The 27,774-nt window shown below is 38.3% G+C and overlaps 3 protein-coding genes and 2 long non-coding RNA genes across 7 annotated transcripts in view; 4 read left to right on the forward strand and 1 right to left on the reverse strand.

Moving 5' to 3' along the window:
* LOC111338023 (uncharacterized) overlaps positions 1-27,774 on the forward strand; it is a 52,315-nt gene that overhangs the window by 12,547 nt on the left and 11,994 nt on the right. The window lies entirely within an intron of this gene.
* LOC148737274 (uncharacterized) lies at positions 3,505-5,011 on the reverse strand. The gene is made up of 2 exons (XR_015996252.1): positions 4,597-5,011; positions 3,505-4,303 (listed from the first exon to the last, which is right to left on the reverse strand). It is a non-coding gene; the product is annotated as an uncharacterized LOC148737274 (long non-coding RNA).
* LOC148737275 (uncharacterized) lies at positions 9,321-10,434 on the forward strand. The gene is made up of 2 exons (XR_015996244.1): positions 9,321-9,567; positions 10,221-10,434. It is a non-coding gene; the product is annotated as an uncharacterized LOC148737275 (long non-coding RNA).
* Positions 11,354-27,741, forward strand: LOC111338006 (serine/threonine-protein phosphatase 6 regulatory ankyrin repeat subunit C). The gene is made up of 9 exons (XM_088747757.1): positions 11,354-11,386; positions 11,573-11,644; positions 11,943-12,867; positions 13,149-13,223; positions 21,620-21,817; positions 23,121-23,522; positions 25,070-25,471; positions 26,158-26,591; positions 26,842-27,741. The coding sequence occupies exons 1-8, from the start codon at positions 11,354-11,356 to the stop codon at positions 26,190-26,192; spliced, it is 2,142 nt and encodes a 713-aa protein (XP_088603883.1). The 3' UTR covers positions 26,193-26,591; positions 26,842-27,741.
* LOC148737276 (uncharacterized) lies at positions 17,573-21,643 on the forward strand. The gene is made up of 3 exons (XM_088747576.1): positions 17,573-17,757; positions 20,704-20,905; positions 21,511-21,643. The coding sequence occupies exons 1-3, from the start codon at positions 17,679-17,681 to the stop codon at positions 21,581-21,583; spliced, it is 354 nt and encodes a 117-aa protein (XP_088603702.1). The 5' UTR covers positions 17,573-17,678; the 3' UTR covers positions 21,584-21,643.

Raw genomic sequence — 27,774 nt, forward strand, 5'->3', positions numbered from 1 at the left:
GAGCGAGTACGTAAGCAAGGTTTGGACGGTAAACACTACATCGAGGGCCCGTCTCGCTCGATGCACAAAAAGATTAAGATCCTGTGGACGTGGCAACTATTTTCATTGCAGAATTTTTGTTTTTTTCTTTAGCATAAGCCCCTTTCTCATCGCTAATAGGGAACTCTCCTTAGATGTCGAAATGATATTTACCTGAATATTAGGGCTTTCGAACATGGCGCAAATCTCATGACAGCAAATTCGTGATCTGCTTGTAAGTAAAGGTCTGTTTTCACAAACCTTGTTGTCTGCTTGTTTGTTGTCTTAGTTTTCCTGTGATACGGACAAGAGATGGGTGCAAAATAAGTTTAAAGGATAAACGAGAAGCCATAGTTTTTGCCAAGATAGTGGGGTCATAGATGATGAGGGCTTTTTGTCTGTTGTTTGATGTTAATCAATCTAGAAATCCCGAGTTTCCTTGCGAAGGCTACGGAACGTTTGACTTTACTGAAATGGATGACACCGAGTGCAAAGCGGAGTTTCGTCTCAGAAAAGCTGACATTTCTGTGCTTGCCGGAGCTCTTGACATCCCTGAAACTTTAACCCACCAACAGGGATATGTGATTGATGACATAGAAGGTCTGTGCGTCTTGTTGCGAAGGCTTAGTTAACCGCGCAGATGCTCAGATTTAATTCCCCGTTTGGGCGGCTTGCACCAATACTAAGCATGATTTGTGGCTCGGTCACTGATCACATCTACACCATACACAGCCACCAATAACTGAATGCAACCACTGTTTTCTGGACCCAACCCCTCACCACGTATTCGGAAATGCAGTTTTTGTCAAAGGTGCTACCTTAATAAAAGGTCTTTATTAAGAATCATTGTGCAAACAGACGTGCAACAATTATCATGAATAGAATTAATAAGGGAAAAGGAAAGCATTAATTACTTAATTGATTACTGAGATAATTGTTTCGGGTTTGTGGATGGTACAGTGCCGAGACCAATCTGTCGGCCAGGGGAGATGCAAAGGATCGTTTGCAATGAGTACAAGCGTGTGCACGGTCTAAAATTCCTGTCTGTTTTTCTGCCAAACGGAATCATTGCAAATCTTTTTGGACCAGTAAGTAAGTACACTATTTAATTTGTTTGTAAGCCGTGATGAGGTATGTGGCCAGTGTATACATAGGAGACCAAATGTTTTTAATTGTCCCTGGGCTCTTGTGCCATCCAACACAGCTAATGAGTAGCAACAGTAGGAGGAGGGGGATTGCGCATTTATTAATAAATGTTTGGTTTGTTAAAAAGGAAAAAAAACAAAAAAAAAAAAACTAGATGATGATCCACGTTCCTTCCAGAACAGTGTTACATTCTTGATTTCTTTAGCATGAAAATAGTGCCAAGATTTAAGCCAGCTTACCTTAATCCCAGTTTATAACTCCATTTGCAAAATAATTTTTTTTAGCAGACCCAGGATGCCCTCATCGTGTGCACCCGTAGAGGCCATTTCAGCGTGGAGTGATGACAAATAAGGTGCAGGAATTTAATAAATCCACGAATATCGCTCGCTCCTCTGTGGAGTGGATTTTTGGGGACATTATTAACTATCTCAAATTTTCAGATTTCAAGAAAGACTTGAAGTTGGGTCCGAGTTCTATTGGTAAAATGTAATTAGTGTGGGCCTTACTCAGCAATATAGCAACTTGCCTTTATGATCATGGTAACACAACTTCTGATTATACCCAATCGGTCCCTCCTTGTTTGCAAGATTACTTTGCTTTGTCTGCCGAAAAAAAGTCAGATTATTTTATTGTAGTAGCTTTTGTGCAGCAAGCCATATTTGTTTGCACGGTAAGTCTCAAAAGCCTGCTGCAGATTTCCTTTTAATCGTTTCTCAAGTACTTTTAATGATGTTAGAAAAGACGATTTCATTTTTCTCTAAAGAAAGTACAGGCACGTTTTCAGAAACAATTAAAAAAAATTAATTCTATCACAAGAAATGGAGATTTCATGGTTGATGTTACAACTTAATTAAAGAGTGTAACCCTGCTTGTGATGAGATCACGGAAAAACTACGACAGTAACAACACACTAAGATACTTACGGTGACGGCTTTTTCTTGACTGGTTTAGGAACAAGCTGAAATGGCATGGTACACAACAAAACAAATGCGATGGAAAACGTACGGAAACAATGACATTGTATCTCTCGCTCGCTTGTCAAACCTTCTTAGCTTCACGATGAAAATGCTTGGGTATTTTTTAGAATCATTAGTAATTATTCTTGTAAATAGTTTTAGTGTACTGTAGTTTAAATTATCATACTTCCAAAAATTAATTAGGATAAGAACTTAGTTCATTGTGGTATCGCTATTTTTAGTTGCTTTATTGTTTTAATTAGTATAATAAATATTTGTAAGCCTACGTTTAGTTGTGTTGTTGCGTGTATTCAAGGGATTGTTTGTGCTTGGAGTTTTGTCTATGTTAGAGGGCGCCCACCTTTGTGGTGCGGAATCGTCACAGGCAGTCAGGTCATTTTAATTTATAACATATCCAAAGTAAAGCGCGCGCTCTGATTGGTCAATTTAGCGTCCCCCATTTGCCCATGGGTGTACGCTGCTGACGTGAGCAAATACAAAGACTATTTTTCTGCGCGCGATTGTTTTTTCTGGTCGCGTAAGATTTGTTCAATGAAAGGGAACTCTTTAGCTACTATGTATCAATGTTATGTTATAAAACAAATGGTAAACACCACAGCGTACACTATTGAGTTATGTATGCACTTGGGAGGTTTGCTAAGCACTCAAGAAGCTAGAGTCGCTTGAGGCTACCGCCTCGAGCGACTCTTACGCTTACTCTTACCATTTGTTAATAAGGTGTGTTTAGTTCACTCGATTTTTCTTTTTTTAAACAGTTTTCAGTTTGTTCGACTGGGTTAGATTATTTAAGGCATTGAGACTGTACCTCTGGAGACTATTGTAATTTTTGGCGAACGATCACGTTCGATCAGAAAATTTCCAATCAATTCACAAACTTTTCGATCTGTGATTTCTGTCAAGACCTTCCTTGCTGTAGCCTAGATAAGTCGGCTGAAATGGTCACTTACATTCCAGTTGCGAGTAATCTTAGTAATGTACCTCGAAATGACCGATGAACCCAAGTGGCCAAAACGAATGTTGTTATGGTTACTTTCAAAGCTTCAAAGTGAGAGTGATTTAGCACCTTCCCGATCTTGACTCTAGTGTTCTTCTCTTTAACGAAAAATACTAAGACGAGAATCAAGGCCAAGTTAAAGCGGGGGTAAACCTGAAAAAATGCCCATTTTTCAACCATTTTTCAAGGCTAGGATTTAATTAAAAACTTAGGCAAACTACATATCCCTCGAAAGCTTTTGACTTGAAGATCATGAAAAAAAATATTTTACACTCCACATGTCAATTGTAACAGGATAGCACTCGTTTTATTGTGCCACCTGCTGGGTTCTACCAAGGGTTACTTAAGAAAAGATAACTCATTCTGGAATTAATTAAAAAATGTTTTTAGTCTCAATTCAAAGAATACATGTTACTTATTGTTATAAGTAGATGGATTTTTGATATGTTGAGAACATTTCAAATGGTGATCCATTAAATTTGACATAGGAAATCGAAGTAGTGTTTCACTTCATAACTTTGAGTACATAAATCACGTGGAAAATTGCTCTGCTCATAACACAAAACTTATCAAGAGGAACAATTGCTGAAAATTTCAGAACATTCGGATAAATTGTTCTCAAGATATCTTTTCTTGAATACAAAATTATTGCGTAAGGAGAAATTAGCCTTTAAACTTACAAATAGCAATCACACTTAGTTTTTTAAATTATGCAACCATTCTAGTGGCCCAAGTGTCGACATTTTGTCTGCAGGAGTGTCTAAAAGTAATTTAAATGACTCCTGGTTCATATATTACTCCTTCTGCTTCTTGAAGGGCTTCCTACTGACGAGTCCTCAGAAGTTGCTCCCCTTGATGCTCTCTCTTTTCCTTCTACTTAGCCTGTAAATCAGACTTCATCAATTGCTTACTGTCTTTTGCATGTGCTGCCTCTCTGGTGCATACACCACCAAGGATAGATAGCCTCTCCATAATTTTTAGCCTACTACTGTCTTCCATGCTACAGCATGGAAGACAACTCAGTCGTTGATGTCATATTATTTCCCTCACTGGGTCACACTACTGGATGTTGGAAGTGGACTGGATTCCTCAGAGGAATTGCACTGAAGGGAAAACTGTGACATCAGCCCTGCTCTAGCACTTTTATCCTCCTAAAGAGTTAAGTTGCCTAGAAAGACAAATCAAGTAAAAACTTTAAGTTAAATCAGGCAATTTTATCATAAATAGAGTAAAGACCTCAAGTCACAAATATACAATCTGTGATTTTTCACCTCATAGTTTTTTGTTCACAGTGTACATGCACAAAACCTAAAAATCTTTCTTGTATTAGATCCAAGATTTAATAGATAAATCTGTGAAATTCAGCAGGGAAAAACTGGAACCAAGGGCTGAAATGGTATGGGAAATAAGTCATAATCGAGGACAGAGAACGACATAGACTTCAAAAAATTTCTCACCTACCTCACACACGTGCGCGTTTGAGACCTCCGTGGATAAAGTTTTCACGTCTGTTAATTTATATCCCTCGCTTTCCTTGGTATCAGAGTGAGCTGTCTGAAAGAAGCTCATCGGCATATTTCATTTTCTCTCTGGAGGAACCAACAGTTTTCTTTAGAATCCGAGTTGCAAAATTTTTCCAATTATTGGAAAGCTGATTTTCATCCAGGGAAGTCCTGGGAGTTGAGTGGGCGATTTCGTTCTTCCAACTCATATTCCTGTTTTCGTCTTCCAGAAAAATCTCTTTCTTTTCTTCCAGTAGACAGATCTACATCTCTCTACAGCCATTTTCGATAACTTTTCCTTTGATTTATTGCGCTATGTACGTTGAATATCACATTCCAATGAAACTCGGACTAAAACTGCCTCTAATTCTAACCCATAATGGTTTTTTCCCAGAAAAACTAATCAAATAAGACTAAATAAAGTGTATCTCGTTAGCTCCTGTCCGCTTGACCTGGTTGCCAGAACACCAAGGCATAAACAACTGATATAAATTTTGAAAAATGCTATTCTCGTTACCATGGTAACCAAGGCATTAGCTAGAGCGGCAATTTTAAAATCGTTTAAAAAGGTGAAAATAATGAAAGTAAATGGAAAATTATTTGAACATAGTAAAATTAAGTACCCAAAGCTACAAATTCTAAGGAAAACAAAAAAGTGAATTTTGGAGCAAATTTCAAGTTTACCCCCGCCTTAACTTAGCTGCCAATCACTTGTACCCAGTCCTTCTAAGCCTATACATTATTCGGACTTCCACATATCTCAGCGTAACTTCGTCAAACGCGGTTGAGATTCTACAACAATATTTGAGAAGTGTATATCTTTCTCCAGGTCTGAATCGCACTGCACCTCCATAATGATTTATAGTAAAGAGCTCGAACTCGTCAGGCAAGCTAACGTCTTTAGCATAATCATCAGTAATGACCGTTAAGTGGAACTGCCACGTAGATTATATCATTAAAAAACGAATGATAACGTATGTATTTCCAAGATAACTCAAACGCGCAAAAAATTCCGATATGGTGAGGTTCTACTCTTCATGCATACGTAGAGCCGTCGAATACGGTTCATCCGTATTTCACCACACTTAACCATCGTGTCTTACCTACGAAATCAAGAAAAATTCAAAAGTAGGCCCTGTCCATCATTTATGGTCCTAGTCTATCATACAGCAGAAGATTGACATCTCTTGCTAGCCGTCGTAAACTTTACGCGAGAAACTGTTTGTAAACAAAGTGAACAACCCAAACCACAAGTTTTACAACTTCCTTTCAGCTTTCAACATTGAAAAAAGATACCCATAAAGAAATACCAGAGTCTTTATTGAGCCCCGCTATGGTACCGATCGTTTCAAAGAAATCCTTCATTATGGCTTCAATTAGTAATTTATAACTTTCATTTGATCTTTCATAGCATTATCAATGTAATTCAGTCTAACGACTGCGATATTAGTTTCTCAATAAACTATTATTATTATTATTATTACTATTATTCGACACAGTAACATTTTCACAATAAGTAATAACGACCGTGTTAGCATAAGTTTTGGTATAATTTAGCAAACTTAGCATACTTATTTAAGCTTAGCTTTGGCTCCATCACCTTTTTCTTTTTTAGGGAAATAAAAAAAGAGCCTTGATATGTCCTCATGTGGTTTGCAAGCTACAGGAGTATTTTTTGTTTTTGCTATTTTGTTTTGTTTTGTTTTTTTTTTTCCAGAGAATTTAGTTTGATCAACTGAGTTGCTAATGTAAATTGGTAACCGTAAAGAATTAAAAAGCTGACGCTTTCCAGCATTAGTCCTTCGTCAGAGTTAACACAAAGGGCTCTGACGAAGGGCTAACGTTCGAAAGGTCAGCTTGGTAACTCTTAACGGCATCCAAGTAACATCAACTCATCTTGTTATACTTACCCCACCGACGCAGCGCCACAGTTTCTTTAGAAACTTACACCCTTTATTCCTTAGTCTTATTTTAGCCTCCAAACAACCAGGGCTGGCGGTTTAATGTGCGCTGAAATGCAATAAACAGCGAAACTGCGAAACGAAGAATTAGCTTTTTCCTTTCCAGACCTCTCACGGTATTTCCGCCTATTATTTTCACGGCTCTACCGTTGATGCTTCAAAGCGAACATGCAACCGTTGGTGACTCAGGTTCAGTTTTTTTTCGGTATCAAGCTCAATTTGCCGCTGGAATATTTCCTATGCACTTAAGAGTGGAACAGAGAAACTGCTTCTTATTTCTAATCTAAGAACCGTCTTTTTTCGCGTTCAATGCCGATTGGTTTAATAGCTCAGCTAGCTTAAGATCATATGTTCATTTAGTTTACCACAAGAGAGAATAACTTTGCATGACTTTCACCGATCTTTAACGAATGATTACTTTAACTTTAAAACAATCCCTGTCTCTTGCCCATTACAACTTATCGAAATAATAATAATAATAGGCTCTTCCATTTGCGATAAGGACATTATATGTGATAAGTTTAAATTTGTTATTTGATGTAAACTAAACGATCATCTTCACTACAAAAAGAAAACAAACTAAAAAGAAATTGAGCACTTTCAACATTCCTATCGGTAAGTAATTATTTTCCCTTTTTTTCTGAAGGAGAATCATAACATTATCACACTGTGATAATCAACTAAGCAGCTAAACAAGATCACTTCCATACTCTCTTAAGCCTATGATGTATGAACAGTGCTTGCAAGTCGCAAACAAAATGACCCCTAGCCCCCCCCCCCCCCCAAGATCTCTGGTAGCATTATTGTTATTCCCCGACGAGAAACGAGCTTTCTATTCCGACAATCTGAAAATGAAGCCTTGAGCTGACAGGAAATAATCCCCTATGTAGACTACAGTGGCGTGTGTTGCCCAAAAAGACGCGGTGTCAAGGAAATTTCGTCTAAAAACTGGACCATTATGGTGTTAAGTTGGCTTTGGTCTTCAGGGAAGCCGCGAGAACTTAGATATTCCCATAATCAATCTTTAAACCCTTAAATCACACATAGTAATCTTAGGCAGCATGTGGGGTTCATCAGACAACATTGTGCCCTCAACCAAACATGTTTACATTCGCATGGAGGTTTTCGTTTTCACGCGTGGAGGTTTTCACGCATGGAGGTTTTCACGCATGGAGGTTTTCCATGGTTTTCACGCATGGAGGTTTTCAGTTTTTGTATTTTATTAGACTCGTTCCCAGGATACTCGGTATAAAACTAGTTATTAAAAACTAGATCCGTATGATGCACGATCCTTCGCAGTAGATAGCCCTATTTATGCAATAGCGAAAATCAGACCAGAAAAAGTCGGGCCTGTACGGGATTCAAACCACTGACCTCTGCGATACTAGTGCAGCGCTCTACCAATTGAGCTAACAAGGCAACTGGGAGCAGGCCGTTAAGCTGATTCGTAATAAACCTGTGATGATAAATCAGATTCAATGGATATATGAAGCTCATATAATTTGAACTGCGGTATTAAATACGTATGATGCACGATCCTTCGCAGTAGATAGCGCTATTTATGCAATAGCGAAAATCAGACCTGAAAAAAATCAGGCCTGTACGAGATTCGAACCACTGACCTCTGCGATACTAGTGCAGCGCTCTACCAATTGAGCTAACAAGGCAACTGGGAGCAGGCCGTTAAGCTGATTCGTAATAAACCTGTGATGATAAATCAGATTCAATGGATATATGAAGCTCATATAATTTGAACTGCGGTATTAAATACGTATGATGCACGATCCTTCGCAGTAGATAGCGCTATTTATGCAATAGCGAAAATCAGACCTGAAAAAAATCAGGCCTGTACGAGATTCGAACCACTGACCTCTGCGATACTAGTGCAGCGCTCTACCAATTGAGCTAACAAGGCAACTGGGAGCAGGCCGTTAAGCTGATTCGTAATAAACCTGTGATGATAAATCAGATTCAATGGATATATGAAGCTCATATAATTTGAACTGCGGTATTAAATACGTATGATGCACGATCCTTCGCAGTAGATAGCGCTATTTATGCAATAGCGAAAATCAGACCTGAAAAAAATCAGGCCTGTACGGGATTCGAACCACTGACCTCTGCGATACTAGTGCAGCTCTACCAATTGAGCAAACGAGCCAACTGGGAGCAGGTCGTCAAGTTGATTCGTAATAAACCCGTGATGATAAATCAGATACAATGGATCATATGAAGTTCATATTATATTGATTTTGAGTTAAATTTGTGTTTTATTCCATCGTAGATCCAAATTTGAATAGAGTTTACACAGGAGAAAAAAGGAAAGGTGGTTTCTCTTCTAAGGGTGTTTATCAGATCCATGTCTACATGTAGCTGATGAATAACATAGGGGAATTATTGTGCTTGAAAGTTTGTTTCTTTATAAGTCAGGCCAAATAACAAAATTAAAGTTTGGATAGCTCAGTACAGCCATTTTGTTGCTCTTAATTTTTGCCCTGTATTATAATGTAATATTATGGTGCATTTTGGGCATTATGACTCGTGACTTCATTCGGTGAAGTGACATTATTAGTAGTGGAATAATGACATAATTATTAGCCAAGTACTTCTAATCGCAGAGATTGGGTACTTAGCATACTTGATCTTTTCTTAGGTAGATACACATAATTCAAGTCTTAAAAATGAGGATTGTATTATTTCATTTATTATTGTGCAATTCAGCAAAACCATGTCAACTGGTCTCATTACAGCAGTCTGTGAATCATTCTAGTGATAGAAATTTTTTTTTTCAAAAGTGGCACTTTGAAAAAATTATTATAATTGCTTCAGTCTTCAAATTAATATATGATAATTCATGACTAGTTTGTTGTTATATTCAGTTTCTTTATATCCAGAGAAAGTTGTGTGTGGGTCAAATGAAACAGAAGGAACACACAAGAAGGAGAGTTTGACAGTTTTGACAGCATCAGGTAAATTTTCTACAAATCCTTGAGCAATAAATAATGTCTGCTGAGAAGGATAAAGGTCTAAAACAATTTATGAGAGGAAAGTGTTCACAAAAGTCTTTGCTACCTATCAATTCTGATGATTAAGGAAATAATTATGGTTAAAAAGTACATGCACAGTGCATGTGCTACATTTAAAGTTTTGCACATGTACTCTTACATAATGAGGTGCAGCAGAATAATCAACAGACTCTGCACCTGGTGAGTGAATTTACATGTAAAATGTGTGTCATGCCTTAATTTAGATCAGTGCTAAAAAATTTGGGTATTGGAGATAACCAAATCATGTTTATTGGGGAATTAATGAGGTCAGCTTCTCAGAAACAATTTTTGCTTTTTCTTTTGTGTGTGTTTGGGGGCCTGTTTGTGTCCATCGTCCACAGACAATGTTGCACACAGTAGCTAAGTGATCAATTCTAATTTCACTACAAGTAATGTCACCGAGAACATTATGACATGACAATATTTTGCTAATATGTTGCCACTTGTGGTTAAGACAACATCCAAACAGAAGAGTTTGGCAGTTGAAAATGAGCTTTGTGTGCATTCACGTTTTTGCAGGCTATGCTATCAACTTAGAGAGGTGATTGATTCATTTTGCTCTTACATGTCTGTAGGTAAAGCTCCACACAGCTCTGTAGACTGTGGAGAAACAGAGAGGAACAAACAAGGATAGTCTGTGTCAGGTGAGTAATTTAACTTTACATTGCATTTTACAGTTATCAGTGGACTCAGTAAAAAACAAAATCAGTAAATCAGGTATGACAGTTTTTAAGAATTTAAAAAATCCAGTAAATTAATTTTTTATTATTCTGTACAACAATAGGATTATTAACATATTCCAGTCTAACATTAAAATTACTACATTTCCTCAAATTAGCCTCCAAGCTCTACATACATCTTAGCACCCTTCCCCTAATGAGTGCCCATCCCCCCTCCCCAAGCCAGTAAACTAAACGAAATCTGCCTTGAATAATCGCAATCATATGCAAAAGAGCTTTGTGTAATTGCAGATTGAGATGAAGCTATTTTGTATAAGATTAAGTAGAATTTCTGTTACTGTTTCTGCTTTACTTTCAACTTATAACAAAGAAATGTATGGAAATACCTGAGCGTAGAAATTTACCACCCCACAACACTGATTAATCATAACTGTTACAATTTCCTCAAATGTGATTGGTGCATTAGCTGCTTTATTTTTCACTAATCATTCTGAAGAGTTGTAATCAAACAGTTAGAGCAGCCAAACATAGTAAGTCCACTCAGCTAAATCCACCAATCACAGAAATGATCAAAGTAACCACAGCAACAACCACTAATATCCTAAAAAAACTGGGGAACTTACCAAATGGAGGGATTTTTCACTTAAGACAAGTCATTGTCTCAACCTAAGATATTTTCCCTAAATGTATTTCTTTTTTTTTTTTGAAGTTGTAATTAATGGTTATGATTAATTGGTAACAGGACTTTGTGTCGTCCAATTCAGTCCGTAGTCATGCTCTTGACTGACAGATCAGATTCTCACTTCAGTGGTCGTCCTATTTTGTTAATAGCTCATAAAAATTAGAGATAGAATTGGACTCCACTCAGTCTGATTACCATTATTAACCAAAGCACAATTTGAGTGACCTTCTAGTAAGAATAGATTGAGTGTGTTTAAACCTTGAAGCACTGAAGAAGGACTTGAGTTTGTTCTCAAACATAGAACATTATTCATAAAAAAAGCATATAATTGTTTTTATGTATACTTATGGATCATTCAACAGTTAAACAGTCAGAAAATGTTTGTCTGTCTCCTTTTTTCCATAACACTTGTCACTCTACTGACTTTTTCAGTGAAGCTGAATTTAGAAAGCAAAGTACTCTCTCACTTATAAAACTTAGCACTAATATAGTTAACATGTTTAACGTTTGAGTCTTGTCTGTGGCTACGTGATTTAATCCCTTCATTCGTATTTTTTCGTATCAGATTCAGGTACTGCTACTTTTGATTCAACAGAAAAAACACAGAGAAATAAGAAAGAGGTTTTCACAGCAACAGGTACAGCTATAGAAGGTATACCATGAACCTCAGTAATTTAGTTGCATTTATTTTCCAAGAGTGCTTTGCTTTCAACCCTTAAAGTTTATCAACGTGTAATTTCTCCCAACTTCTTAATCAGTAGAGCCTTAGAATAAGGCCCTATTGATTAGTTATGTTATTTTCCCCGCTCATTTCTGTGAGCAAGGATAACAGGGAACTGTTTAGTGTTAACTTGTAAAACTCCTTCAAGAAGTCAACGACAGGTAGACGAAAGACGTCTGAGGATAAAAAAGTTTTATAACAACTGCTCGCATAGTATTGCTCACTAGTTAAACTTTTTTCCAAAACTTGCTCTCCCACCTCGACCTCCTTCTTTGATAATGTGACCTGTCTTAATTTCTTTTCACGTTATCTGATTTTAGGATTTTTTGTTGACTCCAAAGACGCAACAGGCAGAACGTCCCTAATAAATGCTTCTCTAAATGGCAGTGTCCGAGCGGTGAAGGGTCTGATTAAGAGAGGAGCAGATCCGTCCCTGACGGACAAAAGAGGATGGAATGCGTTACATTTTACCGCACAGGGTGGAGACACTGACGTCATTGATGTTATCCTTACTCACTTGCCTGACATTGAGTCCAAAACAGCCCAGGGTTTCTCGCCACTAATGGTGGCGGTTTTCAGCGGCAAATTACACGCAGTGAAATGGTTTCTTGAGAAGGGGGCAAATGTAACCTGTGTTGGCAACTGGAGGTGGAATATGTTACATTTTGCCGCAGAGAATGGAGACACTGATGTCATTGATGTTATCGTTACTCACTTGCCGGACATTGAGTCAAAAACCGCCGAGGGTCACACGCCACTAATGGTGGCGGCTACGAATGGCAAATTACACGCAGTGAAATGGTTTCTTGAGAAGGGGGCAAATGTAACCTGTGTTGATAACAGGAGGTGGAATATGTTACATTTTGCCGCAGAGGGTGGAGACACTGATGTCATTGATCTTATCCTTACTCACTTGCCGGACATTGAGTCCAAAACAGCCAAGGGTTCTACTCCTCTAATCATTGCTGTTTTTTCTGGCAAGCTGCAAGGTGTAAAGTATCTCCTTGAGAGGGGAGCTAATCCTTCAACTAAGGATAATAACGGCCGGGATGCTTTATACCATGCCTCATCACGTGACCCAGATGTTCTTGACTTCCTGCGGAGTCACGTAGGTAGCAGTGAGTCAGCAAGCGGCAATTATTAACCCAGGTTGGTGAGATAAATTCTACAGCTTATTTTATGTCCGCTTAATTCTTTAATGTCAAAATGTAAATCACTGGTTTGATCGCCTCATCAACTTTAAAGCTGACCCGAATGAGTCGTATGTTGGGTAGTTACTATAGGGCTGCCTGTGGCACGCGTGCGACTTTTACTAAGATATTCAACCTCTTTGTTCAGCAAATTATGGTGCAATTGCTTTCAAGATAGACATTTATTTGGCTAAACTACTCATTTGTTTTTGTTTTTGTCTTTTTTTAAGGCCTTAGTTTGCGAGGTGTTGTCAATAACCGATGTCCTAATATGGCTTGTACGATGGAGGAGAAGCTCTCAGCTGGTTGGAGATTGTTAAAAATTAACCCACACTGATAACAGCCAGAGGTGTATGTCTGTGTAACGTTGCCAGCGATTTAGCTTTTTGCATTTAGACTTCATAAAGTTGACATGGTTTTGTACACATGTCATAAGTAAATGAGTTATTTTTTAATATATAACATTTTTTTTACTTTGGACTACATCCATGTAAATAAAAGCTGTATAGGACACCTGTTAATAGAATACGTGAAGGAATTTCTGCATTCTAATTGGTTGAAATACAGTTTTCAGGAAACACCAACGCAGGGCAGAAAGTAATTTACTCAGTGAAAAAGCAGTAAAAATTTGTTGATAACTTACAAAAAAAAAGAAGGAATGCAGAAAAATTTACCCTTTGATTAAACATGTTTTGACCAAACCGGCGTGATTATGTTTTGGTGTGAATTAATTTTTTTTTAACGTGATTCACCTCTCTTTGCTTCTACATTACCATGAAAAGCTGTCAAGTATAAAAGGTTTGATCAGGTTTAAAGGAAGTAAAAATGACTTGATTTTTCTCGTGCAATTTGGAATAAGTAGGCACTTTTAATTTTTCTCCAAAGACTCCAAAATTGCATTCTTCCTATAGGCTCACGCAATTATGTTGGTTGTAAGAAAAACAAACGAGATTGTTTAAGTAGTATACGACGCCATACAGGCGCCGAATACTACTTGTTTATATCAAATTTCACTCTGAATCGTGAGATTACTTCCACAAATAAAGAAATGATTATATCACTGAGTAACTGAACTTATAAGGAATTCTCAGGAAGCCTTTGTACGTAAGGCTTCAACATTAGTCAGTCAATAATATTTTTTAGTATATACCAAAACAGTGGATAGCGTTGAAGGCGCGCTCTGATTGGCTAGTCAAACTCCGAATATCCCTTGCTATTTACCTCCGAGCAACTCGGGAAAGAATGGTGTTCCGGTTTGCATCCGTGATTGGCGAAGAAATCACTCAAATTAACGAGGAATCAGTACCTGAAAACACAAAAGAAGCGATGCAATTTGGTTTGGCAGTGTTTAAAGGTAGTGGTTTAAGTTTTTAACCCGGAGTTTATCGATGAAAACCAATGAGGAAGGTTTTTACGTATGATGCACGATCCTCGCAGTAGAGAGCGCTATTTATGTAATAGCGAAAATCAGACCTGAAAAAAAATCTTTTTTTTGCTGTTACATTTGGGCTGCATGCAATTTTTTTCCTCCAACAAGCGCTTGCAGGAAATTTATTTTTCAAAGTTACCCACCCCCTCCCTCCCCCTTCAAGAGTTAAATGGTCGGCCCTTTAGTTACAAACCTTTAGGAGCTAAGATCTCGCATCTGATTCAGAGAGGAATGCATCCCCTTTGAGCGAATTTATAGGCTATGCAGATTTGACCGATTTTCGCAAAAATTTCACCAATACATTTCAGGGATAATGACGAACGAAAGTGTGTCTGCAAATTTTGATATTGGAAATATTTTTACGAGGCGTCCATTTATGCAACACGTCTCGCATATTTTACGCTTCTCTAACTTTAGACAACCAATCAGATTTCAAACCGGCAGTCTAAATCCCACAGGGATCAACGAACGCTTTTCAATCCACTGATTTATTCATGTTTTTCTCGTTGCCATGCTCCCACCAATAACGTAGCTCCATTTTCTGCCTTTCAAAGCACACACAACCCACAATTCCTCTATTCGCTCCGACGAAGGGTAACGCTCGAAACGTCAGCTTTTGTAATCATTACGGTGGCTAGTTTACCATTTCAATTTTGTTGATATATCCAAATTATTTCGTTACTCCCACCGACACAATCCCAAACAGTTTCTTTCGAAACTATCAACCTTTATAGATTTCTGAAAAGCCTTACACACTTTTGTTGATTGATGCCTTGTTCATAAGACTGTCCAGCCATTTTGCTCGTGCTGCGGGATTCGATACCCAATAAATTCAATACAAGGACCCTCGGTCATTTCACGCCTTAGCGGCTCCTGACACTCCCTAAATGAAAAAATCGCCTAAATCATATTTTTATTGTAAACTGCTTTTTTTAAGCTTTTTTTTATGTATAGTTTACCAGGGTTTTCTTGAAACTAGCGAGCATACCAACTTTTTCCCGGAGGACACCCCCGAAGGTGGAAAGTAGCCTTATTAAGTAATGACTGACGGGACCTACGGTTTATTTTACCTTATCCGAGAAGACTAGAATATCTATCCGTTTCTTGATCTTATAGACAGGTAGCAAATTCTCCTTAGTTATTTTAAGATCATAAGTATTGGTCCGGCCGGGGCTCGAACCCTCGACCTCCCGTATAACACAATCCGGCGCTCTAACCAGCAAAGCTGACCGGGAGGCTGTAAATTTATCTATCGTTATTGTTAAAAAAGGTAGATCAATGATGACGACGAAGAAGAATACGTTTATCGTTCGATTTACAATATCTATGCAGGAAATCATTTTAAGTATGTCTGAACTCGACGGGAGTAAGACATGTTCGGGTTTGTTTACGCATTAAAATTTCCCCTCACTGGATCCAAATAATTCGTAGTTGTTCGTGCTGTCAGGCTATTTCAGTTCAAGACTGTTAGTTCACTCCATTTTGTTTTCATTTCTGGAGCGTTGAGTTTTTGTACTTCTGGAGGATCTTGTAAATTGTGACGAACGATTACGTTTGATCATAGAACCTCCTATCAGAACACAAACTTTTCGACCTATGATTTCTGTCAATTTTTTCCTTGTTGTAGCTGAGAAGAGTAGGCTGAAATGGTCACTTGCATTAAAGCTGTTAAGAGTCTTAGGAATGTGACCGATAAACCGAAGTGGCCAAAACGAAACTTTTTATGCTCATCTTCAAAGCTTCAATGTGAGAGCGATTCAGCGCCTTCCCGACCTCGACACCAGTGCAATGAAAAACCAACGAAGACAAGAACTAGGATCGAGTTAACTTGGCTGCCAAGCACTTGTACCTAGTACAAGTGCTTGGCTACTACAACCAATTCAAAGAATACCACAACGGCAGTAGCTTTTGCCTATATTTTTATCGAAAAAATATAAATAGCGAGTTATCACTCAGAGCAAAACTAAATCGCTATGATGGAACACCGCCTAGATTAGCTGACTATTTGCAGGCGGCGTTTGTTGTAAGTAATTGTATTGGAAGACCTAATAAACTTGAAACTTGAAATACATTGAAGGCATTTTCTGTCTTTGGAACAGAACCAAAAACAAAATAGAAGAATAATTCCGGAATTCGATACTTTCTCTCACAAACTGTACGGAAACGGCAAAGAATGCCACAGTGGAAATGGCTTTTGCCAATATTCTCAAGGCAAAAATAGAAAATGGGTATTATCGCTAAGAGCACAAATACATCGCTACTTTGGAAGAGGTATATTGACGACGTTTTCTGTCTGTGGAACAGAACCAAAGACAAAATAGAAGAGTTTGTAAGACGGGCAAAGAGCAACATTTTGTCTAAAGATTATATTATCTTGATTCTGTATATGTACCTCGATACAATCACTATTGACGGTTGAAATATCAGCCTCAGAAATTATATTCTTAAATAAAAAAGTGTACGAAAGCGAGAGGTTTAACAGGGAATCGACCATCCACGTCCAAACACGTTACAAAGAGACGAAGACTTCCGAATACTTGAATTTTTATGCGTGTCATTCATCAGACGCGAAGAAAGGATTCGTAAAAGGGAAGCGCAACGGCTTCTATGAATAAATTCATCACGCTCCACGTTCAATAAAAACTCACAATGTTTCCAAACATGCCTAAAGAATATGGGATTTCAAGATGATATTTAAGAGAAATGTATCTCTGAATTTGTCTCATCGCGAGTGAAAGGTTACTCAAAAACCTTACAAGGGATTAGGCTTGAGATCGATTGTAAACGTCCCCCCTCGTCCGTCGGTCACCCAAGAGGCAGAGGGGGGATTTCCATTCGACTTTCAACCGAAATGCTGTATAGCAGGACCTCTACAAACTCTATGCTCGTTTTCTTGCCAAATCCCAAAGTTGTATTTCGCTCATTCTGGGCTTTTGAATTGATCTAGTCAACCATGTAATAAGGCGGCTTTTCGTCGTGCAGGACTATTCTTTTTTCCAGTTCATTATAGCGAACTCAAAAGAAACGTCAAAAGAACGTAGTAAATAGACGATAGACACATGAAGAAATCAGATGAGGGTATAAACAGCCGGATCTCTATTAAGACTGCAAAGCTTCAGTCGAATAATATTACACACACGGTAGGTTTTCTTTTTCTGTAATACAGAAAATACAGAGAAAGGCCACCACTCCCGCAATGCATCTCGGTTGAGCGTGGTCTTTAAAACCTACCTAAACATTATTCGGACTTCCACATATCACAGCGTAACTTCATCAAACACGATTGAGATTCTTGAGACTTTCTATCAGATTTAAGATTATATCGCGAAAAATGAGCAAAGGTGGAGACGTCAATAAAGGATTTAATATTTTGCTGAAAACGAGGAAGATCAGAAGACACAACAACGAAGGTGAGAACCATATTTGATGGGAGATTTTATACTTTATTTGAATTGTTATTATATTTTAATGGAAGATTTTATGCCGTTAACTAACGGCGTAATTTCTTTCAGTCCGTAATCATTCCTGTTGTAATATTTTACGCCATTAACTAACGGCGTTGTTTCTTTTATAAGTATTTGTACATAGTCGTTGTTTTATTTAGTGAAGGATTTTACGCCATTAGCTGACGGCGTTAAATTGTACAACATACAACTCCCTAGATCAACAGAAAGCTAAAATACTCAGCGAAAGCTCTCCGTTATACTTGATACTTGTCCACTGATTAGTAATTCAAACTACTGAAATAGATAATCACAAGATTTTGACAAACTCCATCAAAAGAAATAGAAAGGAAAGCAACAGCCCACGCCACGTCAAAAACCAACTCAGAAACTGAAATGCTTATCTTTTTGAATTGCCTTCTATTTTCCGATAAAAATTTCAGCCGTTTTCATCTGGCCTTTTAAACTCAAAATTGTGATGAATTTTCGTTCGCATAAAATGCCGAAACGTTCTTTATTACCCTGGAAGAATATCGACTCTAATAAGGGCCAGAATTCTTGCTGAGCACCGCCTTCACGGCAAAATCTGTTTCACCAAATACATGTCATTTGTGACAGGTCTTACCCTGGAGGCAACACACACAAAAAAATGACTCTTCAAAACAATTTCCGGCACCAAGTTCATCCTAAAAGCAAAGCAGAGGTTTTTCCTATCGATTAACTTGTTATGAAATTTGTCCACATGTGTTGCACTACAAAGCTTTTGGTTTCGAGTCTGCTTATCTCTCAAAATTCAAAATAGGCTCAATCACATTGCCATGCTCCTCATCAGGGAGACTTACAGTTTTCACCTTACACCACAGACGTGGTGGTGTGTCGATTCGTACGACCCGTACGATTCGTGAATCTCATTACGGAAACCATAAAAACGAAATGACTCATTTCGTCGGTACGCGAAGCGTAGAAACGACTATTAGAATGGAGCAGAATATGCCAAGGTATCACTCACTCAGATGTAAACAAATCGATATGTCGACGGGAGACCAATTGATAGCCACCTTCCGAAATTAGACGGGGACGACTTTATCACATTTCCGAGGTAATGCTGCCACGTTAAAATTTAACTCGACCCTTCTTCGAAGGAGTTTCGATTTTAATTAAAATACTCGTCGTAGTTAACCGAGTCAAAGCTCTTTGAAAGACTAAAGGCATAACTATGAGTGAAGATGCTTAATGCAATCGCTTTTTCGCGATCATCTTTCGCCAACTATTTGGTGTCACGATTGACAGCCAGCTTACTTTCGACCAACAGGTCGAAAATCTATGCACGAAGTTATCGCAGAGAATTGCCGTGCTGCGAAAAATAAGACGCTTTTTGCCCATTGATCAAAGGAAACTTTATTATAATGCTATGATCAAGCAGACAATGCTTTATGCATCAACCATATGGACATCTTGTTCTGCTGAGAATTTGCAGAAAGTCTAAACTTCAGAAACGCGCGGCACGTGTAATTCTCGGAGCTGACACTAAAGCGAATAGCGTACAACTGTTTAGGAAATTGGATTGGGTTCCATTCTTTCATGAGGCAAAAGTAAATAGGTCACTAATGGTGTACAAACGATTGTCTGGGGACTGTCCACCTTATCTGTCCCAAATGCTTGTAAGAAATGCAGACATAGATGAAAGATCAAGCAGACATGGACAACTAAACCTCGTCTGTCCCCGATTCAAACGGGAGTCAGAGGGAGGTAGGTCTTTCACAGTATCGACCTCACGCCTCTAGAATACCTTACCACTGGAAATAAGAATGAAACCTACTATCAAATTTTTTAAGAAGGCCATGTTAGATTTTTTTAAGAATAGTTATAAACGATTAGAACATTTTATCTTATAGTTTTTATAAACTTTGTAATTTTAGATTTTTAGCTCTTGATCTTTTCCATAATTAATTAGTTCTTAATCTTTTTTAATAATTATTTGTAATATATTTTAAGAGGGCCACTGGTTTGTCAGTTTTATACTGTTATGTGTTTTACCCTCTTTAAATAAAGTTGATTATTATTATTATTATTATTATTATTATTATTATTATTATTATCATTTACATTATTGTGGAATATTCCTCGCCATTCACGGGTATATTTTGTTTTTAACAAAGCATCCAGGGGACAATAGTTCTTAAATACAATTTCAATTCTTCAGTCTTGTCACTGCGAGCCGTCAGTATTTATATCATTACATTTTGTTTTCAACCTATCGTAACTGTGCAATCTGTAATGTATAGTCCACACTGCAAGTTTTTAAATATTATCGCATCTGTTTTTCATGTTTTTCAAATTTCAAATCGTCCGCTATGCATTTATACAGTGAATAACTTCAGTTTTCGTGAGTAAGTCATTATTTCACGAAATTAAGCGAAAACGATTCCGTAATGACGTCATAGTAACAAAACTGAGATATTTTGATTTAATCTCACTCGTGGTCACTCGTGGTCACTCGTGGCCACTTGTGGCCACTCGTGGTCACTCGTGGCCACTCGTGGTCACTCGTGGTCACTCGTGGTCACTCGTGGTCACTCGTGGTCACTCGTGGTCACTCGTGGCCACTCGTGGTCACTCGTGGCCACTCGTGGTCACTCGTGGCCACTCGTGGTCACTCATGGTCACTCGTGGCCACTCGTGGTCACTCGTAAGTACTTTTAGACCCTATCATCATCTGTTTGGTGTCTACGTAATCATTATTTTGTGAAAATCATTGTGTGTACACCGCTGAACGTTAAAGATATATCAAGTCGAAGGAACAGTTTTGGTGTAAGTCCACATTTTTATTAACAAAATGAAAATATACACATATCGGTTCAAAAGGTGAAGAGTTCGTACCAAACACAAAAGCTGTCTTTTTTTTTTTTTCAGTTCTGGCATCTCTCGCGCGAAATTCGAAGACTATACCATGGCTTGAAATTCTATCTGAGAACGATTGTGGCCGCTTTTTTAAAACCGAATTCAGTGGCCACTTTGTTAAAAACAAAATATGCGTGGAAATGGGCAAGGAATATTCCGAAATTGTGCAAATGATCATGAAAGTGATTGCTAAAAGGCGATTGCGTGACACTCGGTAAGTTGTAAGATCACATATGTTATCATGTATCAGACGAAATAACAGTTTTCAAAATTTGTAGTCTGCATTCTGTACCCAATCTGCAGTTTGCAGTCTGCATTTTGTACCTAGTGTGCATTTCACACCCGATTTGCAGTCTGTCTTTTGTACTGACCGATAGCTAAAATGTGAATTCTGACCATTCACCCAACATCGATCACTCCAGCAGTTCAAAGTAATGCCAAGCATCTTCATCTGTATGCGGGAGTTACCCATTGGAATTTAATCATCTTCAAAACTCATTCAAACGCAATGTATCCACGACTCATTCACAGTTTCATTTGATTTGTGTGACAACCATGCAAACTTCCTCGATGCGTTACTGGCGAGCATCTTCACAGACAGCCCTTACCACTAGTCGCAATGCCTAGCCTACGGCACGAACTACTTTAAACGACTGATTCAACTTACCTATTCATGTCTAATACATTTCCGTAAACAAGATGACTGAAGAAACTGAAATATTTGGAATATGGCGATTTTTGCGACTAGCAGTAGAAATATGACACCTTTAACTTTGTGACTCTCACCTTGTTTTACTTGTTCTTCCGATCCCAATACAGCCCCAAACAATTCAAGAAATACACGACCAACAGAAGAGCATGTGGGAGCACAGGCGGCCCAAGCTCTTTTTGAGAACCACACAAGGAACACAATTTGCATATTTATAAGGATTTGAGTCAAAAGCCGCTAACGGTGCTTCTCCTCTAATCAGTGCCGTGTGTAACGGCAAGGTGCAAGGTGTGAAGTATCTCCTTGAGAGGGGAGCCAATCCTTTGACTAAGGATAACGACGACCTGGGTTCTTTATATCATGCCTCATCACGCGGCTCAGATGTTCTTGGCTTAGAGCTGAGTCACGTAGCTAACGGTGAGACAATATTCAGCACTCATTCAGCTTGGGTGGGGCAAAAATAATCTTATTTTGTCTCCTGGAGTTGCAAGGAAGAAGTACCATGAGGAGTATGTACAGCTGTTTCAAGAAAGCTTCTCGGAAAAAAGTGTGTAGGCTTACTTCACAACTGCGAATCGTTTTGTGGGTAGTTGTCAAGTGACGGTTTCCTGACCTTGCGATTTCTGGGAAATCTGAGAAAACGTCACTATAATAACATCGACCAGTATTTGACCGCACACTTATACAACAATACAACCAACTTCTATCAGTCTTTGAAAAAAATCGCAAACGTAAGATTAAAACGTGTGGTAGAAACTAATCTGGATTTAATGCCGAGAATGCAATTGAACTAAATAAGAAATACATGTTTTAACAAGGCCCATTTTGAAAACAGTTAAGTAACTGAGACCTTTACTTTAGGATCCCAGTCGCGTTAACCATTGACCGTAATGCGGCCGAAACATTCAACCGTTGGGCTTTAGTATTGACGAGCTCTAACCATTAGTCGTAAAAAACGTTAAACGGTAAAACGTTTTCTGGTGACAACGATGTAATGGTGCTGGCCGTCAGTTGGCTAAAAGTTTTAACCGTTAACCATAAAAGCAGTTATCCCACTAATTGATTTAATTAATCCTCTTCGTGTCACTAAGAGACACACATGGCCTCGACCAGAGTTCGCCATTGATGTCTGGTGGGTGCTTGACGCTCCAGGTGCCTCCAAGTCCAGTTGATGTCTTTCATTTCCCTTTCCACCGTCCTCTTCCAGGTTTCTTTCGGTCTTCCTCTCTTCCTACGTCCATCAGGGGTCCATCTGAGAGCAACTCGTGGTAATTATGCCATTAAGACCCTTTTACTCGTTCTAAATCTTTTTAATTAGTATTATTATTGTAACTTATCTTAGAGGCCTCCGTGTCAGTTAGTTTTCCTCTAAAGTTACTAGTCTCAGCACAAATCTTATGTATCTGCCTCCCTCTTGGGGTATGATGCCTTTCTTAATTTCTTTTCACATTCTCTAATTTCATACGGCACTTCTGTGAGCGAGGATAACAAGGAATTGAATCAGTTACATACAGGCGTTTAGCGTTAACTTGTAAAACTCCTTGAAGAAGTCTACGACCATTAGACGAAACGGCTTCGGAGGATAAAGGAGTTTTACAACTACTGCCTGCTTAGTTCTTGTCACTAGTTTAAATTTTTTTATAGAATTGCTGTCCCATCTCAATCTTTTCCTTTGATAATGTTACCTGTCTCAATTTCTTTTCAATTTACTTGATTTTAGGATTTTCTGTCGACTCCAAAGACGCAATGGGCAGAACGCCCCTAATGATTGCTGTTGGGAATGGTAACGTTCAAGCGGTGAACGGTCTGATTAAAAGAGGAGCAGATCCATCCCTGATGAGCAACCACGGATGGAGTACGTTACATTTTGCTGCACACTGTGGTGACCCTCATATGATTGATCTTATGCTTACTCACGTGCCGGACATCGAGTCAAAAGTCGCTAACGGTGCTACTCCTCTAATCATCGGTGTGTGTCATGGCAATGTGCAAGGTGTAAAGTATCTTCTTGAGAGGGGAGCCAATCCTTTGACTAAAGATAGACATGGCCGGGATTCTTTATCGCATGCCTCATCACGCGGCTCAGATGTTCTTGACTTACTGCTGAGTCACATAGCTAACGGTGAGACAACAAAACTATTCATGTGGCTTGGTTGGGGCAAAAACAATCTTATTCTGTCTCTTGGATTTGCAAGGAAGAAGTACATTGAGGAGTATATACAGCTGTTTTAAGAAAATTTGTGGGAAAAAAGGGTATAAGTTCACGTGACGACTCCGAATGTATTGTGGGTATTTCTCAGGTGACGGTTCCCCGACCTGAGGATTTCTGAGAAATCGAAGAAAACGTCGCTGTAATGACGGGGCGATTTGAAGGAATTTATTTATTTTTCACATTTAAATCCACTGATTACCAAATACAAATATTACCTTTCGAGATTGCCTCGATTTAAAACAGCTGTTTACATCCGTAGTGGAAGTGCATTAGTGATGTGAGGCCCGATCAATTTGAATACTTGAATAATGCACTGCAGTAATCACTTGAATACTGAAAATTAGTATCAAAATTAGATCCCATAAAAGTATTTGAAAGCTATAATCAAGTAGATTTATCTGGTAGAACTGTCTTATCCTACCTGTAGCGCTTGCAGCAACTAAAAACAAATCGAGTCAAGGCTTTGGTTTAGTCGCGTTGTTAACGAGCAGTTGGGACTATTTTACAGAGTTGAATATCGAGAGAATCACGTATTACCGATGAGATTGACTGTTAACGGTGATTTAACTGTATTGACGAAGAAGCACAACCAAAAATTGAAATAGTTATCATCGATCAAGATTTAACCGCATACTAAACAACAATACAACCAACTTCTATTAGTTTAGGGAAAAAATTCGCGAACATAAGATCAAAATGTGTAATACAAACTAATCTGGATTTGTCGATAATGCAATTCAACTAAACAATAAATATGTGTTTTATTAACAAGGCCCACTTTGATAACAGTTAAATAACTGAAACGTTTGCTCTAGGATCTCAATGGGGTTAACCATTAACCGTAAAACGGCCAAAACATTCAACCGTTGGGCTTTAGAATCGACGACTTTTAACCGTTAGTCGTACAAAAAAGTTAGACGAAAAAGCAGTTTCTGATGACATCAACTGAATGGTGTTGGCCGTCAATTGGCTAAAATTTTAACCATTAGCCGTAAAAGCAGTCATCGCATTAATACCCTCTTACTCGCTCTAAATCTTTTAAATCATTATTATTATTGTTTTTAATATTACAAGTTTTTGTGTTACTTAATTATCCTCCAAAGGTTCTAGTTTCATTATAAATCTCATGTGTGTGCCTCCCGCTTAGAGTTTGATGCCTTTTTTAAATTTATTTTCACATTATCTGATTTTATACGGCACTTCTGCGATCGAGGACAACAAGGAATTGAATCAGTTACATAGAGGCGCTTTGTGTTAACTTGTAAAACCCCTTGAAGAAGTCTATTACAGTTAGAGGAAACGCATCGAAGGATATAGAAGTTTTTGACAACTACTGCTCGCATAGTGCTGCTTACTAGTTAAATTTCTTTGTTTAATTGCTCTCGCACTTCGACCTCCTTATCAGCTAATGTTGGCTGTCTTAATTTTTTTTCTTTTTTCGATTTGCCTGATTTTAGGATTTTCTGTTGATTCCAGAGACGAAACAGGGAGAACACCCCTAATGAATGCTGCTTTGAATAGCAACGTCCAAGCGATGAAGAGTCTGATTAAGAGAGGAGCAGATCCGTCCCTGATGAGCAACGACGGATGGAATTCGTTACATTTTGCCGCAAAAAATGGAGACCCTGATATCATTGATCTTATCCTCACTCACGTACCGGACATTGAGTCAAAAACCGCTGACGGTACTACTCCTCTAATCATTGCTGTTCGTTTTGGCAAGCTGCAAGGTGTAAAGTATCTCCTTGAGAGGGGAGCCAATCCTTTAAATAAGGATAATTCCGGTCGGGATTTTTTATCTCATGCCTCATCACGTGGCTCAGAAGTTCTTGACTTACTGCTGAGTCACGTAGATAACGGTGAGTCAACAAAACTATTCATTCGGCTCAGGTGGGGTAAAGATAATCTTATTTCGTCTCCTGGAGTCTCTAGGATGAAGTACAATAAGGAGTATATACTGCTGTTTCAAGAACGGTTGTCGGGAAAAAGCGTACAAAATCACGTGACAACTTTGAATCGAATTGTGGGTAGATTTTAAGTGACGGTTCCCTGACCTCACAATTTCTGGGAAATCTAGGGAAACGTCACTGTAATGACGAAGCGCGTTGAGCGCATTGATTTATTTTTTCACATTTAAATCCACTGATTATCAGATACCAATATCACCTTTCGAGATTGTCTGTCTGTTTGTTTGTTTGTTTGTTTGTGTTTTTTTCCAACAACCTCTCTCAAAACAGCCGTTTACGTCTATAGTGGAAGTGCACTAGTGATGTAAGAGCTGATGAATTTGAATACTTGAGTAATGCACCGGAATAGTCACTTGAATACTGAAAACTGGTGAGTTAGATCTCATAGAAAGTAAAACTCCTAGAATAAGTTAACGACAGTCAGACGAAACATGTCGGAGGATAAAGAAGTTTTACAACTGCTCGCATAGTGCTGCTCACTAGTTTAAATGTTTTTTTCAAACTTTGCTCTCCCACCTTGTCCACTCTCTTTGCTTATGTTATCTGTCTTAATATCTTTTCAATTTATCTGATTTTAGGATTTTCTGTTGCCTCCAAAGACGCAATGGGCTGAACGCCCCTAATGATTGCTGTTGGGAATGGCAACGTTCAAGCGGTGAAGGGTCTGATTAAAAGAGGAGCAGATCCGTCCCTGATGGACAACCATGGATGGAGTTCGTTACATTTTGCTGCACATTGTGGTGACCCTCGTATGATTGATCTTATCCTTACTCACGTGCCGGTCATTGAATCAAAAGCCGCTAATGGTGCTACCCCTCTAATCATTGCTGTTCGTTGTGGCAAGTTGCATGGTGTAAAACATCTTCTTGAGAGGGGAGCCAATCCTTTGAGCAAGGATAATGACGGTCAGGATTCTTTATATCTTGCCTCATCACGTGGCTCAGATGTTCTTGACTTACTGCTGAGTCACGTAGTTAACAGTGAGTTAAACAACCGGCTATGATTATCTCAGGTTGGTGAGATAAGCTTATTTTATCTTTGCTCCGTCTTCAATGCCAAAATGTAAGTTACTGTTTTGTTTGTCCTGTCAATTTTAAAGCCGATCCGAATGAATCGTATGTTGGGTATTTATATTGGGCTATCAGTGGCACGTAGGCGACTTGTACTAAGATATTCAACTTCTTTTTTTCAGCAAATTGTTGTTCAATTGGTTCCGAGATAGACGTTTATTCGCTTAAGATAATAATTTTTTTTTTTTTAAGGTCTTACTTTGCGAGAAATTGATGTCCTTATATGGCATGTAGGATACGGGAGAAGTTGCCAATGTTGGAGGTTTTAAAAATAATCCGCTGTGATAAGAGCGAGAAGTGTATGTCTGTGCAACGTTGCCTGCGTTTTTATTATTTTCTTATTGTATTTAAAGGTCTGAAAGTTGACATGGTTTTGCAAACATTTCATAAGTAAATGAATTATTTTTTATTATACAGCATTTTTTTTTACTCTAGAACACACTCATGTTCATAAAAGCTGTATAGGACACCCAGGCATGTAATAGTATATATGAAGTAATCTCTGCATTCTGATTGGTTGAAATACAGATCTCAGGCAAGACCAATGCGAGGCAGAAAATAGTCAATTGAGTGAAAAAGCGATAAAGATTTTTTTATTTTACGCAAGATAGAAAAGAATGTCGAAAAGAATTCCTTTTCATTAAACACTTTCTTTCACAAAACGTATGATGACGTTTTGGTTTGAATGAATTTATTTTCGCTCAGTTCAACCCTCTTTGCTTCTGCATTATCATGAGAAGCTGACAGGTATAAAAGGTTTGATTGGCTATAAATGAATAAGAGATGACTTGCTTTTTCTCGTGCAATTCAAGTTTGGAATAAGTAAGCACTCGTAATTTTTTCCCAAATACATCAAAATCCACTCTTCCTATAGTCTCGTGCAATTTTGTCGGCTTAAAAAAAATGATAAACGGGATTATTTACACAAAATTTAACTCGATATCGTCAGATTACCTGCACTAATAAAGAAATGGTTATATGACTGAGTGACTCATAAATAAAAAATTCTCAGGAAGCTTTTGCGAGCAAGTTTATAACATTAGTCAATCGATGAGATCTTATATTACAGAATGAAGGTCTTGTTTGCCAATAGGGACGATTTTGATGTTTCTATAGTCTGGAAAG

Source organism: Stylophora pistillata, chromosome 2 (assembly GCF_964205215.1).
Source record: "Stylophora pistillata chromosome 2, jaStyPist1.2, whole genome shotgun sequence".
In the NCBI taxonomy this organism is placed as follows: Eukaryota; Metazoa; Cnidaria; class Anthozoa; order Scleractinia; family Pocilloporidae; genus Stylophora; species Stylophora pistillata.